Genomic DNA, 20,323 nt, shown 5'->3' on the forward strand with positions numbered 1-20,323 from the left:
ATATATCTAAAAGCAAAGTGCATGGTTAACTAATTAAAACAAGGTACATAAACAATTGATAAACTATTAATGTGCACAAAAGTAAAATGATGGAAATGATGAGTTGAACTTTAAATAAATATTACAATTACATAAAAGAAACTGTTTTTGTGTTTATTAGAACAAACTTAGAAATAAGCTTATTCATAAACCCTACAAAGATAATACTTTTTCAGAGATGAGATTTGCAAAGAAACATAACTAAGATAAATGCAAGAGAAGTAAATGTATAAGAAGGTGGCTTGAGCACCTGGGTTGGGCCCTAACCCAATGAGACTTAGGCCCCTTAGAAGATTATCAAATTGAGAACAAAAGAATGATTTTCATTAATATTTAAAAGTGCTCATACAAGAAACACGACAAACTGAAATAATAGGAAAGAGCCTTTCTCTAATGTTAACTATCTTCCTGTAGAGTTTTGAATCCCTATTGGGTTACTAAGGCCTCCTATTTGTACAAAAAATGCTTGATGGGTAGCTTCCTTAAAGAGATGATTGATTCCCTCCAAAATCCCTAAAAGGTTGGACCTGGTTCCCTAGTGGCCTCATAGCTACATGGAGGTGGTAAATGTATTTGAGCTAACCAAGTTGTGATTATCCTTTAGTAGAGGACAAGCCCCATATTATTCTCTTATTTGACTCCTACGTGATCTGCATAAGGTATCCTCAATATCTTGCATAATTAATGCATTAGGCACACAAGATATATAAATTATATCTTAACCCTCCTAAGAATATATTAGAATTGAAAAAGAAATTATAAAGTGAATAATAAAAGGTTAAATATGCCAAAGGATGGTCAGATGCACCTTAAATTATACCTATTTGGGAGGCCCATCGGGTTTCACCTCATAACCCCCCCATAACAAATTAATTGTGCATTCAACCAATACGTCATTATGAGCCATATTCATTAGACAATATATTATATTTTTTAATATAGCTTTGATTTATAATATATTTGCAGTGATAGTTTTGAAGGCAGATCATGATAGCCACATGGGGTTTGACCTTGGTTTGATCATAACATATGTTTTTAAACATCAAAATACATACCATCATGCCATAAAATTTGGAGGTGAGAAACAAATAGAGCCCAAGCATGTTATTGAGTTTTTAAACCTATGGTATTTTTGTAAAAGAAAAATTATTTTAGAGCTCATTTTGTAGCAACCAAGAAGGAGAATCTGGTGGTGTTTGGAGACCACTTCCTAGTGGAAAAAAACTCAGCTTTTGTGTAGGTTTTGGGAGTATTTTTGTGATGTAACAAAGTGATTGAAAATTATCATATGATTAATAAAATCATTCCACTCCCTTGGAGACAGGACCTAGAGATGTAGTCCACATTGGATGAACTCTATTATCAATTGGTTATTGTGCTTCTTTTCTCTTTTTCTTGATTCTCTACATTTCTTCATAATTTGTAGCTTCATTCAAGTTCTTTAACGATTTATTTAAGTTAATTATACACATATTTTAAATTGGTTAAAAGTAATCACTCACACATGAAAAATTTCATGAACCAAGTAATTTAATGATCCTGGATCACATCCTTTGGCAAGGCTTCCTCACATATGAATAATTTTCTGAGCCAAGGCATACCCTTTCCTTACTTGAATAACAAAACACATGTCATGACATACATTATGTTGATCAACGCATATCACAGGGTTCCAGTGTCACTAAAATGGCCTAGTTCTGGAAGTCTTCAACTCCATCATGTTGTTGTACACTCTGATATTATTAACCTGATGCTCTTTGCCTTGTACTTGACCTAATGCATTCATGTTGAAAAACTCAATAGTTCTCCTGCATCAGAAGCAAATGAGTCTTATGAGTTCCATCATTAGAATTCTAAATCAATTCAAACATGCCTTCAACAAAAAATTTAATTACGAAGTTAACCATAAAAATTTTAAGTCGATTTCAAATCACAACTTAAATAGAGAATTTCTTCAAACTGAAATTAATACTTATCTTTGGTATATCTTTGTTTTCCTAGCTTACAAGAACTAAATGTTTCTTATCCCTAAGCAAAGCACTCAATGTTGGCTATTTTTCTCCACATAGCCTTGAATCAACCAGTTTTGTCTTTGACTATAGTTCACTAACTGTTTCTAACCCTAAGGCAAGAACTCAGTGGTGTTCATACTACTCAGTGCAATATTTTTGTACAGGTCTAAATAATCCCCTCCTCTCACTCAACTCCTAGTGAGTGTGAACACTACCATCCAGGTATTCTTCTATCGACAAGAATATTATTTACCACCACAACTCCATTCAAAATCTCCATTATCATAAAAAATTCCATATCATCACACCTCCAACAAGGCAAGTGTGATTATTTGACAAGCATATAAGTGGCTAGCTAACACTTTGATGTTGGTAATAGATGAACTGTTTACATTGAGTGGTTTCTCCTCCCTAAGAAAACACTCAGAAAACTGTAAGCATTGAGTGGTTTTATGAGCTTACTTTGGAAATAACTCAATGTTTATCAACTTACTTTGGCAAGCACTAAATGTTTATCATCTTACTTGGTAAGAATTGAGTGTTTATTAGTTTACTTTCGCAAGCACTAAGTGGTTTATCAGTTTACTTTTGAAAGAATTTAGTGTTTATTAGCTTACTTTGGAAATCACTGAGTGGTTTATCAGTGTAGATTGGCAATAACTTACTTTTTATTATCTTAATTTGGCAAGCACTCAAGGGTTTATTAGTTTACTTTGGAAAGCACTAAATGTTTATTATCTTACTTTGGCAAGCACTTAATCGCGTTCGTCTGTTTATTTTGGAAAGCACTGAATGTTTATCAACTTACATTGGAAAACATTTAGTGGTTTATCAAATTACTTTGGTAAGAAATGTGTTATTATATGCTTATTTAGGAAAACACTCATTGGTTTATTAGTTTACCTTGGCAAACATTGAGTGTTTATTAGCTTAATTTGGTAAGCACTCAGTGTTTATCAACCCGCGCTAATACTCAAGGGTGTATGTGCCTCATCATTTGACCAAGAAATCTAGTTAGTTGTTAGTATTCTTTTTGATACAACATTTCAACATTTCCTTTTCATAAACATAATATAAACATGGCACATAAATGTCATAGTAACATGAGAATAATAATAGCCAACAACAAGATTTCACACTTACTCGATGGATCCCTTACATGATAGGGAATCTTATCGGATAACTTTACCATGTTATCCCATACATGCCATTCATATAATCATCAGATTTTTTAGATCATTAATCAATCATCCTTCCACTGGGATGATTCTTAACAATGAATTATCAAATGGAATGAAATTATATACATTCACTCTAGTGAGAATTAGAAAAGTCATTGCACTAGTTCACATCAAAGGTTCCTTGCCTTCAACATGCCACTTCTTGGTATCCATTCAAGTCTGCATTAATTTGAAACAATAGTTTTCACATTCAGCTAAAGGAATTCTCACACAATTCCTTTCATATACCCCAGTACCTAGGCTTACTTCCTGCCTTATTTACTTGGCTATCACTACTAGCACTTTCAATTGAAGTATTTTTAAATGTACAACTTGTTGGAAAGATTGTTGATGTTGCAACCTTAATTAGTTCATCAAGTTAGCCATTCATAGATTTCAATGAGAACCTCGTAATGACATCTTCATTTTCATTCAATTTCAGCATGTCCTCATCTATCCTAAGAATATGTTGTCAATTCCTATCCTTTATCATTTTCATTCAAGCTCACAGCAAACATGAGGAGCACTAACATAACATAGTAATAATGATAATTATCAGTAATGGGCCGCTCTTACCCACTTTCCCAATGATGTTCCATACAACATGGAATCCATTAAGTAACCTCTATGTGTCAGCCAAAACATGGTAAGTAACAATTATATTTTCATGTTTTTACCACTAAAACTAGTTGGGGGCCTAAGGGGAATCCCTAAAGGGAAAATGCTAGGCCAAGGGAAATAAATGGAGTCTTAACCCATTGTCACCTAAGCTAAGACTCCATGCTCATTATGGACTTTCATTGATGGTAGGAGGCCCGGTAGTTAGGAAGTCACTTATAAAGTATATATCAATGAAGAGGTGTGAAGTGACCTTATAAACCCTTTCCCTAGGATAGAATGAAGAGTGGAACTTGCTCGCCCGTTAAGCAAGGGACTTGATCTTCTAGGGGGAGAAGATGAGGATTTGAGGGTTGAGGTAGAAGGATAAGACCTATAAAGGAGTTTCTCAATCCCTAAAATCCTTTTGAGAACTTAGATTCTTGAATAATCCTTGATTAATAGGCTTTGGTGAAGAATGGGACCACATGAGGCCAAGTGGACCCAGCCCAGGTTAGGGGATAGATTTTAGCAACCAATGGTGCTCTTAACCTTGCAAAGGTGAGGGAAAAGGAACAAACGAGAATTTTCTTTCGTAGATGTCAAATTGATCCTACTAGGTTCTATCCTTGGGAACACCTAGAAAAAACTTGATCCTAGAGTTAGGGCTTGGGATATCTGGAGATTCCATCATTGGAATTACTTCAAATTTGGAGGAGAGAAAGGGGACCCACCAAAACAGTTGTATCTAGGAGATCAAAGTTTTATTCTAGCTAGTTTCCCAGGAAATTGATGCCCTAGGTGACCTAATGGGGCCAGACATAGGAAAAAAAGGAAAAAAGTAGAAAGAGGGTTAAAATGATCACCCATTTTGAGGGAGCAGTGCCTGATTCAATTGGGGATATGGATTCAATGATAATAATGAAGAAGGATTTAGTTTCTTGTTCATGGAGGCTCCAAAAGTCAACTTCGTCCAATGTTAGAGGAAAGAGAAGAAAAGTGACTTTCAAGCATTTATACTTCATACAAATGGTGCAATATTATCAATATAACATGATATCTAGGAAATTTCATTCATCTAACAGTGGACCATACAAAAAATAAGCTAAATAGACACATAATTCCACATTTCGTACATGTAACAATTAGCCCTAATCATAGTGAAATTCAAATGTATGCAACGACAAGAAAAATAGTGTTAAATTTTCACTTAAAATGTTAGAGAGTATATCCAACTAGCATCACATTTGTAAATAAGAAGCTCCAAGATAGAAATAGCCCAAATCCATACATCAAAATTAATCCATCATCCAAAATAATCCTCCAAGGAAAAAGTGCAAAGTTCTCTAAAGATAGAGAGGTCCCAAGTTAAGTGATCATACAAATGAATCCAAATAACTCCTATTTATACACTAATCAGGAGTTCAATTTAGCTAATAAGCATACATTAGCCCCTAAAAATAAAATAATATGGAAATGACCTAATTTTGGTGACAAGCCCACCAAACTAGATCACAAATAAAAAGGTAAGCCTCTCAAGAGGACAAATAATAATATATGCATGTCGTAGGGCCCTCTAAGAGGCTTAATGAGGTCCATGGGTACCACAATGAACAATAGGACCCTCAAAAGAAGTGGACAAGGGGTTGGACCCTTGTGATAACCTGTGGTGCTTCAAATGACTGTGGGGGAACACAAGTGTCCTCATGGGTCTCCAAACAAATCGAAGTTGCATGTAGGTTTCCCTCAAGGGCTAGGATGATAATGTAGGAGATGCCACATCATTGTAGAATTCTTGGATCACCTTCCAAGTGTATGGTGTAGATCTGGGGCCAACTGGGCATGATGGATCAGGTGCATCCTCCTTGTCAAACAAGTGACCCACGAGAAATCTATGAATGGTTGTGGGGATCCATGAAGTGTAATATGCTACTGTGGAGGACCATGACTCTCAATGCTCACCCTATATGTGCCAATTTAGCCCTCCGGAGGATTAGGACCCTGTATAAGGAGACCAAACCCCAAATGGAAACCATCTACAATATTGCCTAAGATCTAATGCATCCCCTAGGCTTCCAGTACAGCAAGTCATTAGAGAAATTGAGCAAATAAGCTTACCTAGTCAGGGACTACAAGTGGGGACTTCATAATGGCTTGCCCTTCGATAATGGGCTTCAGGATGTGCCAATGTCTCTTAAATGCCTAATGGGGTTAACCAAGTGCCCTATTAGATGGTTCCTACTTCTAAAGGTGATAATATAGTCAAGGTTATTCGTCAAAAGGTGGTGGCATGTGGCAGATAGGTGAATGAGGTAGGAAATGAGAGCGGGAAGCCCTGGGTCACATGTTAGGGTATAAGGATAGCTAATAAAAGGGAAGCCCACACTTGGGTTTCTAAGGTGTAGGATGGAGAATTCATGGTACATGAGTTGCCCTAACCTTGATTTTTCCACCCCTCTTTATATGCCTTTTTCCTTTATATGATTTTCTGTGATTAATTGCGCAGGGCTCAAGGGGTTAGAGAATGATGTATAAGATATAGCAGTGACTTCCCCCCTTTAAGGTGGGGCAGTTCATTTCCCACAAGGGTTGGGACAATCATGGGTTCCTATATGATGAGGAAGGTTCATAGAACCTGTTGGAACTAGGGTGATTACCATAATGGTGGGGTAGAGCTTCATGTAATGGATGTTTTCCACGTGCTAAATGTTTTTGTCCCGACCATATTTTGCATTTTGTGGTACTTTTCTTGTTGAATGTGGCCATATGTGCTTTTAACTTTCATTTTAGTTGCATCAAACCCCAGGCTTCATTCCAAGCCATGGGCAAGGGGAAGGGACGAGCTGACCTTATGTGGACCCGATGGAGGAATGTAGACCCAGGTGGGAGAAATGATGGGTGAGGTAATAATGAGTGGAAAGAGGGTAATAGAAGTTGATAATGGAGCAGGACCACACAACCAAAATCAGGGTTTCCCATGAAATACCATCCCTGAAACTAGATGGCCATTAAAAGAGATCCCACAGGACTAGAATGCAAGGTTAATTCCTAAAGGGATCTAGGGGACAAAAGCAAAAACCTAGCCCATTCTTTCTGCTAAATCCCCCCATCAATCCATGCCCAGAAGTGTCCATGATAAGCAAACTACAATACTCAATTTCAAAATGACAAGGCATACCTTAGGATTCAAGAGACCCACCTTCAAACATACGATTATGGAAGATGGGTGAAGGACCACATGAATGGCTCTAGTGGTGGAGAAATGGCACAATGAGCTAGTTGATGGCTACAAGGGGCTGCTAGCTACTAACTAAGTACAATTTTGGAGAAAACATTTCTCCTAGGGATATTACCCATAAAATGGTGGGTAACATCTGGCTCCAACTGGGACGTGATCTCTCAAAGAAGTGGGTGAAGCTGCTCAAATGAGAGGTCATGAGAACTCCAAGAATAGCCCGGTTATCGTAGACCTGTCACCTACACATATAATAGATGGAAAAACATGGGGCATAATGCTTTCATGATGTCTCATGATCGCGCATGTTAATATGTTAGGCCATAAAATCAACAGAAAATAAAATATGAAGATTTTAATTCAGATGCATCTAATCTACCATGAAAAATATCATATGATGTTAGTTCTAATGAGAAAATGAACATGCAATGAATCCTACCCTAACATGCATATAGTAAGGCTAAAAATAAGTATAATCATAAAGCCAGTGCAACCAACATATCATCATATCATTGTACATATGTTTTCCAGTATGATTACTCATGTAGCAACCCCCAAATCGAATGTGGACATAGTCATATGGAAGATGACATGGGTGGGAGGTGGGAAAATATGATCTCCATCGGAGGTAGAAGGAGGTCTTAGGAGAAAGAAAACCGGTCATTATAGAGGTCCAGGGCTGTCCTTCTAGGTACAGAATGAAGGAATGAATGATCACTCTCGATAACTCTTTGAGGATGTCACATGGTTGGGATGAGAGGGGAATGAAGGGTGAGAGGAAGAAGGAATGCAAAAAATAGGTCTCTCAATGTGATGGTCACAACGAGGAGGGGAGGTCACAGAGTGATCATAATCATAAGGATGGGTCAAAGGGGATAAAATATATTCAACGAAGTGTACTTCCTTGACACCATATTTAGCAAGGGGAAAAGTGGCATTGTCATTGGAGCTCATATCAAAAGAGACGAGGGAATGACTTGAGGAATACTCAAGGTGATGAACATGAGGGAAAGGCAAAGGGGAGGGTGAAGTGTCATATTCGACAAGATTTCCTTCCCCACAATTTAAAGGCTCGAGTGATTTGAATTCATATTCATAAGGTGGGTAGGTGGGAGCCTCATTTATTTCCTCATTATAAGCATCAAAGATTGGGCTTTCATTAAAAAGACAATCAATCACTCCCAATTGTCCTTTTCATGCAAGGGAAAATGATAATTCTCCTTCCCAAAGGTATCGATGGATATGTCATCATAAGGAATGTCCGGGATAAAGGAATAACCAATCTCAATCTCATCTTCCTTGTCAGTATAAAAAATGGGAGCACAATCAAATTGGGACCCAACGATCTCCCGTTTCTCCTTTTCAATGAAGAAATAATCTCCAATGTCATTCTCCAAGGAGCTCACGGGATCACCTTCCTTAAGGTTTTCAAAAGGAGAGTCATCAGGAGTGGTATCCTTGAGAAAGGTAAGGTCAGTCTCGGCCTTACTTTCCATAACTTCATTTTCCTCAACACATGTGCTCTTGAAAATTATCCTACTCGTATTGTAGCCCCAACAAGGATTCGTCTTCTTGCTCATCACTGAGGCCCTCAAGTTCATCCTCATCTTGGTTGGTTAACCAGCAGTACCTTTCTTCTTCTCTCTTCTCTTGAAGAACAATGACTAAGGTATTTGTTTCATGATTCTAGTAGTATGCTTCCAGGAGGAGAGCATAAGTGGGGTTCTCTTTATACTCACATTTCATCTTATGAAACTTCACTTCTTCATCATATAAGAAGGAGAAAAATTCATTAGAATTATATTCCTCACTACCTCCCTGCATGACTTAGTATATTCATCCATTATTTCTTGCATCATTTGGAGGCTTGCGGGATCCAATTCTTCATCATCATCATAGGAGGTACTCCCTTTTGCATTGTTATTGATGAGGTTATCCAGAATCTTCACTACACAAGTTATGTGAGCAATTTCAAGGAGATGACTAGGATCTTCTTCATAATAACACCTTACTATTTCAAGTTGTACTTCTTGCAACCTATAAAATGTGATCATGAGTTCCATACCCATGCTCTCCAACATATTTTGAAATTTTTTTGCATATTCCACCATTTTCTTTTGGAGTTCCTGAATCTCTTGGTTATTGAGTTTTTCAAGTATAGGACCAAGAGAAATCTCCATTTTCTATGATTTTTCATATTAATATTATAATGGAGATACCAGGGTGAATTAAAGTGCCTTGATAGATGCTTTCGTCACCCTACAAGCATTAATTTTAAAGTTCAATGAAGAACTAGGGATTTGTTCTTCCAGTGGAGTTGCCAATAATGATATGTCGACATGTCGTTCGGGGAACAAAACACACGCCTCTTGTCCTTGGAAATTGTGCCAAAATGTTACCACTCAAGCTACCAGGGGACCTAAGGGGAACCCCTAAAGGGAAAATGCTAGGCCAAGGGAAACAAATGGAGTCTTAGTCCACTGTCACCTCAACTAAGACTCCCTGCACTTTATAGACTTTCACTGATGGGAGGAGACCCAGTAGTTAGGAAATCACTTATAAAGTATACGTGAATGAAGAGGTATGAAGTTACCTTACAAACCCTTTCCCTAGGATAGAATGAAGAGTGGAACTTGCTCACCTGTTAAGAAAGGGACTTGATCTTCTATGGGGAGGGGACGAGGATTGGAGGGTTGAGGTAGAAGGATAAGACCTATAAACAAGGTTCTCAATCCCTAAAATCCTTTTGAGAACTTGGATTCTCGAGTAGTCCTTGATAAATAGGATTTGGTGAAGAATGGGACCACATGAGGCCAAGTGGACCCAATCTAGGTTAGGTGATGGATTTTGGCAACCAATGGTGCTCTTAACCTGGCCAAAGTGAGGGAAAAGGATCAAAACAAAATTTTCTTTCGAAGATGTCAAATTGATCCTACTAGGTTCTAGCCTTGGGAACACCCAGGAAAAACTTGATCCTAGAGCTAGGGCTTGGGGTATCCAGATATTCCACCATTGGAATTACTTCAAATTTGGAGGAGAGCAAGGGGACCAACCAACTCAGTTGTATCTAGGAGATAGAAGTTTTCTTCTGGCTATTTTCCCGGTAAATTGATGCCCTAGGTGACCTAATGGGGCTATACCTAGGAGAAAAGGGAAAAGGGCACAAAGATGGTTAAAATGATTACCCTTTTTGAGGGACCAACACCTGATTCACTTGGGCATATGGATTCAAGGACAATAATGAAGAAGGATTTAGTTTCTTGTACAAGGAGGCTCCAAAAGTCAACTTCATCCAATGTTAGAGGAAAGAGGAGAAAAGTGATTTTCAATCATTTATAATTCATACAAATGGTGAAACATTATTAAGATAATATGATCTCTAGGGCATTTCATTCATCTAACAATGGCCCATACAAAGAATAAGCTAAATAGACACATAATTCCACATTTCATACATGTAGCAATTAACCCTAATCATAGTGAAATTCAAATGTATGCAACAACAAGAAAAATAACGTTAAAATTTCGCTTACAATGTTAGAGAGTATATCCAACCAACATCACATTTGTAAATAAGAAGCTGCAAGATAGAAATAGCCCAAATCCATACATCAAAATTCATCCATCATCCAAAATAATCCTCCAAAGAAAAGTGTGAAGTTCTCTAAAAGTAGAGAGATCCCAAGTCAAGTGATGATACAAACGAACCAGCTAACCCCTATTTATACACTAATTTGGAGTTTGATTTAGCTAATGAGCCTACATTAGCCCCTAAAAATAAAATATGTGCAAATGACCTAACTTTAGTGACAAGCCCACCAAACTAGCTCACAAATGAAAAGGTAAGCCTCTCAAGAGGACAAATATAAATCTCTGCATGTCATAGGGCCCTATAAGAAGCCTAATGAGGTCCATGGGTGCCACAATGAAGAAGAATACCCTAAAAATAGTTGACAAGGGGTTGGCCCCTTGTAATAACCTGTGGTGCTCCAAATGATTGTGGGGGCACACAAGTGTCCTCATGGGTCTCCAAACAAATCGAAGATGCCTGTAGGTTTCCCTCAAGGGCTAGGATGATAATGTAGGAGATGCCACATCATCGTATAAGCCTTGGATCATATGAGAAGTGTATGGTGTAGATATATGGCCCATTAGGCATGATGGATCAGGTGCATCCTCCTCGTCCAACAAGTGAACCACGAGCAATCTCTGAATGGCTGTGGGGATCCATGAAGTGTAATCTGCTGTTGTGGAGGCCCATGGATCTCAATGCGCACCCTAAATGTGCCAATGTATCCCTCTAGAGGATTAGGACCCTGTATAGGAAGACAAAACCCCAAATGGAAACCATCTGCAATCTTGCATAAGATCTAATGCATCCCCTAGGCTTCCTGTACAACACATCATTAGAGAAATCGAGCAAATAAGCTTACCTAATCATGGACTATAGGTGGGGACTTCATAATGGCCTTCCCTTCCATAATGGGCTTTGCGATGTGCCAATGTCTTCTAAACTCCCAGTGGGGTTAATCAAGTGCCCTATTAGGTGGTTCCTGCTTCTAAAGGGGATAATATAGTCAATGTACATCCATGAAAAGGTGGTGATGTGTAAAATAGGTGAATGAGGTAGGGAATGACAGGGGGTAGCTCTAGGTGACATGTTGGGGCACAAGGGTAGCTAATAATAGGGAAGCCGAAACTTGGTTTTATAAGGTTTAGGAGGGAGAAATCATGGTACATGAGGTATCCCAGTCTTGATTTTTCCACCCCTCTTTATATTCCTTTTTCCTTTATATGATTTTCTTTGATTAACTACTTGAGGCTCAAGGGGTTAGAGCATGATGTATAAGATATAATAGTGAATTCCCCCCTTTAAGGTGGGGTGGTTCATTGCCCACTTGGGGTTGGGACAATCATGGGTTCCTATATGATGAGGAAGGTTCATAGAACTTATTGGAACCAAGGTGATGACCATGATGATGGGGTAGAGCTTCATGTAATGGATTTTTCCCATGTGCTAAATGTTTTTGTCCCAACCATATTTTGCATTTTGTGGTACTTTTCCTGTTGAATGTGGCCATATATTCTTTTAACTTTCTTTTTAGCCGCATCAACCTCCAAGCTTCATTCCAAGCCATGAACCAAGGTGTGGGTAAGGGGAAGGGGCGAGCTGACCCTATGTGAACCCGATGGAAGAATGTGGACCTAGGTGGGAGAAATGATGGATGGGGTGATAATGAGTGGAAAGAAGGTAATATAGGCAGATAAGGGAGCGGGATCACACAATCAATATTGAGGTTTCTCGTGAAATACTATCCCTGAAACTAGATGGACAGTAAAAGAGATCCCGTGGGACTAGAATGTAAGGTTAATTCCTAAAGGGGTCTAGGGGACAAAAGCATACACCTAGCCCATTCTTTCCGCCAAATCCCCCCATTAATCCATGCCCAAAAGTGTCCATGATAAGAAAACTACAATACTCAATTTCAAAATGACAAGGCATACCTTCAAATTCGGGAGCCCCACCTTAAAACATACGATCATGGCAGATGGGCGAGGGACCACATGGCTGGCTCAGGTGGCAGAGAAATGGCACAATGAGCTACTTGATGGCTGCAAGGGGATTCAGGATGTCGATTGAGGACCATTTTGGAGAAAAAGTTTCTCTTAGGGATATTACCCATAAAATTTTGGGTAACACATACCATTCACACAGTCACCATATTTTCAAATATTAATCGCTTATTTTATGAATATGATGGTTCTAAACTAATGACCTTTCAGATTAACGTGGGGGCTTCACTAGGAGAGAAATATCATACCATGTGCATTCATATTGGAGGATATATATTGAGGGAAAAATAACATAATGTATTGAGCATATAATATAAGGTAAATGGTTTTTATATTGACAGGTATAAAAAAGGACCTCAAAGTTAATGGAAAAATATAAATGGGTATAAAAAATGTTAACGAAGAAATGGACACTTACAATATCTAGTGAAATAGTCGTTTTTTAAATTGGGAAGATGTATTGCATTCGTATTGGTAGGGGGTTAAACAACGCGATTTTTATAGGTATTTTCCAATATGTAGTCAAATTAAGGGTATTGTTTAGTATGCCACGAACGCACGTGATATGTCAATCATTGAGTGAAGCCCCCGTGCAGGCCAATTAGCATCCTCACAACCTTATTTCGCTTTCCCATATTTCTCGTGTTTATAAAAGACAAAATACACATATGTATATTAGTCATGCATGGTTCCTAGTTACAAGAACTATGATTTCTCATGCTATTTTCATAGTTTTCATGTCACTGTCCTTTTTATTCTTGTGGACTCATCCAATCCGCCTATTTGTCCTATCATCTTCTTATGCCTTCCATTATCATTTATCTTATTTGTAGGGATTAATTAGGGTCTCACACTTCCACTTGGGTTTTATTCAGCTCTTCAATATAGCTCCTTTTATTTCCTTTCCTAAACCCAATCAAACTATCCAAGACCAAACCACAAAATTCAAGAAGAAAGAAGAAATGAGACACAATGAAAATACCAAAAAAAAAACAATGACAACATAAGGTACCATGGCCATGCTCAAAGTTAATAGTCAAAACAACAAATAAAGTATGAATCCAACAATAATAACATAACATGTAGTAAAACATTCCCATCATTCACTAGCCCACAATAACTTAGTCCTTTGAGTTATGGAGTTTGATGTGTCCTTCACCACTATATATATATATATATATATATATATATATATATATATATATATATATATATATATATATATATATATATATTAGACCAAGCCTTTTCCAAGATTTGTAGCAACCTAAAAATTCCAGTGCCCCTCTAAATAATCCAAGAAGGGGCCTTTTAGAATCTCAGAGAGCTTGAGGGGATGCTCCATCCTCTCTTTTTTTATTACAACTTGTAGGTTCATGTGCCTGAGGCTCAGATGAGCTATTATTCTTCTTATTTCTTTGTCTATTAGGACAATCTCTTCTCAGTTATTCCTCTTCATAGTTCCAACATGAAACTATTTTTCTTTTTTGTCTAGCCTCACAAGGTTTCCCTCTAACCTTCTCATCATGACTTTCCTTTATGTCCTTAGGGGAATATGCTTTTCACAACAAATCTTACATGTATGATAGGTGTTTCACTAGAATTGTATTTAGCCTTTCCTACTCTTTTTCCTTTCTAGTAAGCCTTTTATTTTCTGCCTTGCAACTCTCCAACTCAACTTTCAAGCTCCTTAAGGTTTCTGCTCTATCGAGGTAACTTTCCCTTTCTTGTTCATGATGGACTTGGTCCATGCTATGTTGCATCAGATTGTTGTCTACCCTTTTATTTCTTGTTGCAAATGGATCTTATTATGTGTTACGACATACACATAGTTGTTAGTTATATCAGCATAAACAAATTGACTTGTTACCTTGCCATGCCAACACTAAGCTTGTTGATCTAAAGCATGCCAATCTATTGTTTTTCAAACATATTGAATTCATGCAGCCACATATTCTAGGAAGCCAAAGTGCATATTAGTATGTTTATATTCATATCATCACTAAATTTGAAATCATCCTTTTACGAAGACTAGCAGCCAAAACAATTACAAGCTTAAAAGTTAATTATTAAGCAAACTAATATATTAGAAATTGGAATTCTTATCCTTTCACAATTTTGATATCAACATTGATATGCATACAACACATCATCTACAATCAACACATAATCATAGTCATAGTGCTATAATGAGAACCCACTTGCACACAACAAACAATTACTAGAAGATGTTGTACCCTATAACAAAGTTCTAGACTTTTATCCCCAAAGGTCCATTGTAGAACCTTCACATTTTCATTTCATTTGTCTTCAGACCATCGATTCCAAGTGTTGAACGTGGATGCTCTAATACCACTTTGTAATTCTTCCTCACACCTCCTTGGACTTTCCAAGCATAGTGGGAGGTGTTATTTTCAATTAACTCGACCATCATGGTCAGATCATGAATATGGGGTTATGAAATTTCTTCTCACCAAAAGCGTGTAGAACTCAATTTGGATAAAATCACCGTGTTCATCTTGTCGAGAGATTTCCAATGATATAATATTTTCCTCAATCCAACCTCTGGATTGAAAGTTATGACCATTTGAATTTTGGGCCCCATAACCCTACCACATTAGCAAGGATTTCCATGTGGCACTTCTACCTCATGTGAAGCCCATTGTGGCACCCACCACATCATAAATCTTTAGCACCACCACACCCTGTGCTAGTTCTTAAGAATGGAACCCATTCAATCCTTTGTGGCATGCCACACATTTTGGCCTCAACTAACAAAGAAGAATTGTCATCTTGCAGCTTCTATCTACCTCGCATCCATGGTAGGAATGCACCAATTGAATATAATTTGTTTGATTAAAATGATACATACAGTTGGATGCATCAGGAAACTCTTCATGGCTTAAGCCTTGATCGTTTTTCACTCGACATAATATACAACCATCGGATCTAGCAGATGGCCACTGTTAGATCATATCATATTGTAATGTCCTACTTAACCCCTATATAAGTTTGAACCTGATACACAATCTCAACCATTGGATCAACAAGAACTACTCTCTACCTCCACCATGTGTCTTTGAATGGCACATCAAATCAACCACCACTTTACCCAATTGCACAGAGCCATGCTTCCATCAAGATGACATCAGGGTGATGCCACCCATCCAAATGGCACCTCTAGTGGTGCCATGTGTCATTCAAAAACTAGTCACTTGGCCATCCAAAAAGGCCATATCCATCTTCCATGTGTCATGATTACAACATGACATGTTGGAAACTGTGCCACATCAAAGGTACACGTCGTTCATTTCCTATGTGGAATTCACCACCTCAACTAAAGCCTTGGGCCCACTAGGTCCCAGATCATTTTGCAAATATTATTTTCCTATTTAACAACAGAAGGAAATTATATCTTGGTCTCTGTTAATAGTGCCAACACACTCATAAAAGGGGTGAATCCTCATCTTCCTCTGTGGCATGGCAGAAAGTTTTGGTGGCAGGTAACAAACATTTTCTCATCTCCCGCCTCAAGTCAACCATGGCCACTTCTTCCTGAGTCCCTTAGTAACCTTGGCACGATGCGACATGAACATCTATGACAGATGATTGAAACCTTTTGATTTTGAGGGCTTGTCACTTCGTGCCTTTTGTTTGTTTACAATTTGGTCATTAAAGACCAATTTCCCATCCCGTGAAGGTACATCTCTGTTCACCAGGATGTAAATGTATTCAACAACAATCGTTAATCATTCTACGGTAACCAACTTAGTAGTCTTGAAGACTTCAATTATGTTGTGAGCCGATCTAGGTGATAATCAATACTTTGCACCATTAATATGATATAGATAGGTCTCTCATTCCCTCAAGTTTTCAACATCGCCACAACTGAGAATAAAACTATCTGCATGCCTAACAACAATAATTATCACATTTACTGATATGGAGTACCATATACACATCGACCATAGACCTTCACCTATATATATATATATATATATATATATATATATATATATATATATATATATATATATATATATATATATATATATATATATATATATATATATATATATATATATATATATATATATATATATATAATGTCCATATTATTCATGGAATAACAAATAATAGAAGTCACCCATAGTGATAGTTAATTGAATTCATCAACCATCATACTTGATAAGTATCCATGCATTCAAGAGATTATCATCAGTCACAGGGATATATAATCCTCTCTCAAACCATGAGAATAATCATACAAAAATCTCATCACAAGAAACCAAGAATACACTATTTCTCCATAAGCAATATTATTACATTCATTGTTGTAACCCATAACAATAGCATTTACCATTCATAACATAGGAAAATTATAAGCAAATACACTTATATGTATTACTTGATGACTGGAAACCAAGGGACTTCAACTCTCCACCTAACTGTAGGTTAGCTACACTGCAATGTTTCTTGCAGTTGACCACCCCTAAGCCAAATTCAAGGATTTAATTGCTTAAGAGTTCTTTCACCAACAACCAGTCAAAAGATGGTAAGAAAGTCCATTTCTCAAGTGATTTCTGAACAACCCCTAGTTGTAACACCACAATGACTCTCTGTTCAGTAGAACATCAACCACAAGTGTTCATCCAAGGCTTAATGAGTTTTAGCTCAGTGAGAAGGACTATATATATATATGGACGTTTAGCAACTAGATTAGTACTGCAGGAGTAAAGAGTCCACTTCCAGGATATTGATCAGCTTCTAAGAAAGTAACTAAGTGGTTTATCAGTTCCAAGGCAAGCCACTTAGGGGTTTACCAAATCTTTCAATTAATTCCTGGGTGTCTTATCGTATCAAGTAGTTTTTCAACCCCAACTAGTATCCCAATGTTTTATCAACTCTAAGGCTAGCCACCACCTAGGTGTTTATCAACTATTTGAGCAAGTACTTAAATAGTTTATTGGCCTTGGCTAGCACCTCAGTGTCTCAACTCAATTGAACTCTCTGTGGCCAATCAATTGATCGGCACATTCACGGGCCTTATCAAACACAAAGAATACCATCCCAAAGAAGAACACGGGCTACCACAAGGTACCTCTTCCTTACAGATTCACATTTGCTTCCAACTCACGCTCTGTGTTCTCCTTTCTAGCAAGCTCTCTCTCTTGCTCGACTCCTTGCATTCATTTGCTCGCTTGTTTGAATGAATGCCTCCATAATGCGCAAATGTCTCTCCTTTTCCACACCTTGTTTCCCATCGGGCCTTTCCTCTCATACCTTTCCATGTGTGTTGATCACGCCCATGTCTATACAAGAACAGAGACCACATGTCTGTCCTTTTACTCACGGAGCCATTACCTCAATTTAATGTTGCACCAACAATGTCATCAATCCGCGAGGGAGATACAAGATGAAATAAATACAGTGTTCCATTTACAAGAAACTCTTCTTCCTCAATCCTCTAAATCCACTTCCTTCAACTAGTCAATGTGTTACATTTCCACATCATTTACATGAATTACAATTCATAGAAATTAGTAAAAAAAGTTGTCACCTAACTACACAATCTCTTTCATTCTGAAATGTAGAAACAACCTATAATATCACTTCCATATTAAAAACAAAAAAATATATACATATCCTTTGAAATATAATTTTGTCATTATTATTTATTATTATTTTTAAATATAATTTCACATATACTTTGGAATATAATTTTGTCATTATTATTTATTATATATATATATATATATATTTTAAATATGGTTTCTATTTGCACACATATCTTTCTTTAGGTATGATGTATGAGCTACTAAAATGAAGCATACACCTACGCAGGAGCTTTTACCCAAGTGCAATAATCGAAAGGTCCTTTTCAATAATAAAACCAAATCAAAAATAGTGAAGGAAAGACAAGTAACGGAATTGCTGAAGCAGATAGACATTGTAATTTCCGAAAATGGAGGACGTCCTTACTCTAATGAGATGTTCCGCGAAGCTCAAGTATGGGTGCACTTTTCAGAATTCAAAGATTTATTGGAAATATATATATATATATATATATATATATATATTATATATATTTATTTATTTATTTATTGAAATCTGGTTTCTTATTTTGTTTTATTTGTACAGGAATCGTCAAGGATGCGCAAGGAACAAAAACATTTTTCACCGGAAAATATGGAAAAACAACAACACGCTGAACAACTTAAGAAATCGGAAAAAGCGGTAATAATTTTATTCGTAGCCTCAAAATTGTTTGGTTCCTTTTATAATTCGTGACAAACTAGTCCATATTTGGATATTGTAATGTCAATTTCATATATAAATTATTCATGTTCCTGCATAAACCTAATAACATAAATTTGTTTCATGCCTTCATTGTTCCATTACTAGACCATTTAAATTGATTGAAAGCTATGTAAATCGTCAAATTCTCCTACTTTAGATGCAAAACTTTAATACTTTTTAAATTGGAAAAATTTGTTTAACTTATATCCGGAAATTAGTGTGTTACAACCGTGAATCACTTACAAATAGCTCAAAATATAAAATAATCGAGTTGCAGTTCTTGAATTCTAATTAGTTGAAATGGAATAACAAATAGACATAGTAGCGTGGAGGGATCTTGTAAAAGAATTTTAGAACGTTCATAATGACTAATTTTAGTTCTTTCATGTATGCTAATCTTTTCTAAATTTAGGCTCTAGGTAAATACCAAAAACTATGTCCAATATAAAAGTAATTAACAGGTTCTAACATTTCTTCTTAATTCTAAGCTCAATTTATAACACTTGAGATGAATTAAAAATCTTACTTCTTCTTTATTCTAAGCTCAACTTATAACACTTTGAAATCAATTAAAAAGGTTATTTACTTCTTCATGATAGTGAAAGTTGTTAGTAGCTCCATATTGTATAGACTTTTTTCTTTACTTTGCTTGAAGCTTTATATTATATGTACTCTTTTTCCTTTTTCTTCATTTTCAAATTTTTTTGGTATTTTTCTTCAATATTTCCTCATATTCAATGTTGTCTTTATTTGGTCTTTATTTGGTTTTTCTTCTACATTTGTTTGTACCTAGCTATTATTGATTGAACTTTTCTATCAACCCCTCTAAGTTTGGAAACAATATCTTTGTTTTCTTTCATATTTTCTTCCAAGACTGCAATAACTTCAACAGCTATGATGGCTACCTTCATTTTCTTTATTTCTTCTTCAACTACAATGATACTAGTTTTTTTATATTCACATTCATCTCCATCATACCTTTACTCTAATGCAACTTTCATTACGAACTTCTCATCTGTTGCTACTGATACAAAGTTGGTTTCATTTTCATCTTCAACTTTAATTTCATTTTCCAAACATGCCTCTTTTAGAATTTGAAGACTTTTTTTTGTTCAGATTTCGATCTTTTATTGTTTAAAATGTGATGGATTCACAACTCAAACTTATGATTCCAACAAATCTTGCCAAATAAATTTGACCAAAAAATATAAAAAAAAAGCCTCCAAAATTTGTACACTATTTCTTTTTATAACTGATTCAACAAATCTTTAGTAAATTATAAACATATTTAACCAAAAAATATATGCCCAAATTTTATCAATGTATATTTGACTACGGTTTCCTAA

The 20,323-nt window shown here is 36.5% G+C and overlaps 1 protein-coding gene across 2 annotated transcripts in view; it reads left to right on the forward strand.

The window, feature by feature from the left end:
- The window catches only part of LOC149263156 (immune-associated nucleotide-binding protein 1-like), an 83,186-nt gene that overhangs the window by 61,449 nt on the left and 1,414 nt on the right, over positions 1-20,323 (forward strand). The window contains exons 3-4 of one of the 2 annotated variants that reach the window (XM_089387253.1): positions 18,522-18,686; positions 18,819-18,914. In XM_089387253.1, the coding sequence (XP_089243379.1) occupies positions 18,522-18,686; positions 18,819-18,914 (261 nt within the window). The remainder of the gene's footprint in view (positions 1-18,521; positions 18,687-18,818; positions 18,915-20,323) is intronic. The other variant, XM_089387256.1, reaches the window with a different exon arrangement.

Source organism: Pinus tabuliformis, chromosome 6 (assembly GCF_031772625.1).
Source record: "Pinus tabuliformis cultivar Carrire ecotype Pingquan chromosome 6, CPIR1, whole genome shotgun sequence".
NCBI lineage: Eukaryota > Viridiplantae > Streptophyta > Pinopsida > Pinales > Pinaceae > Pinus > Pinus tabuliformis.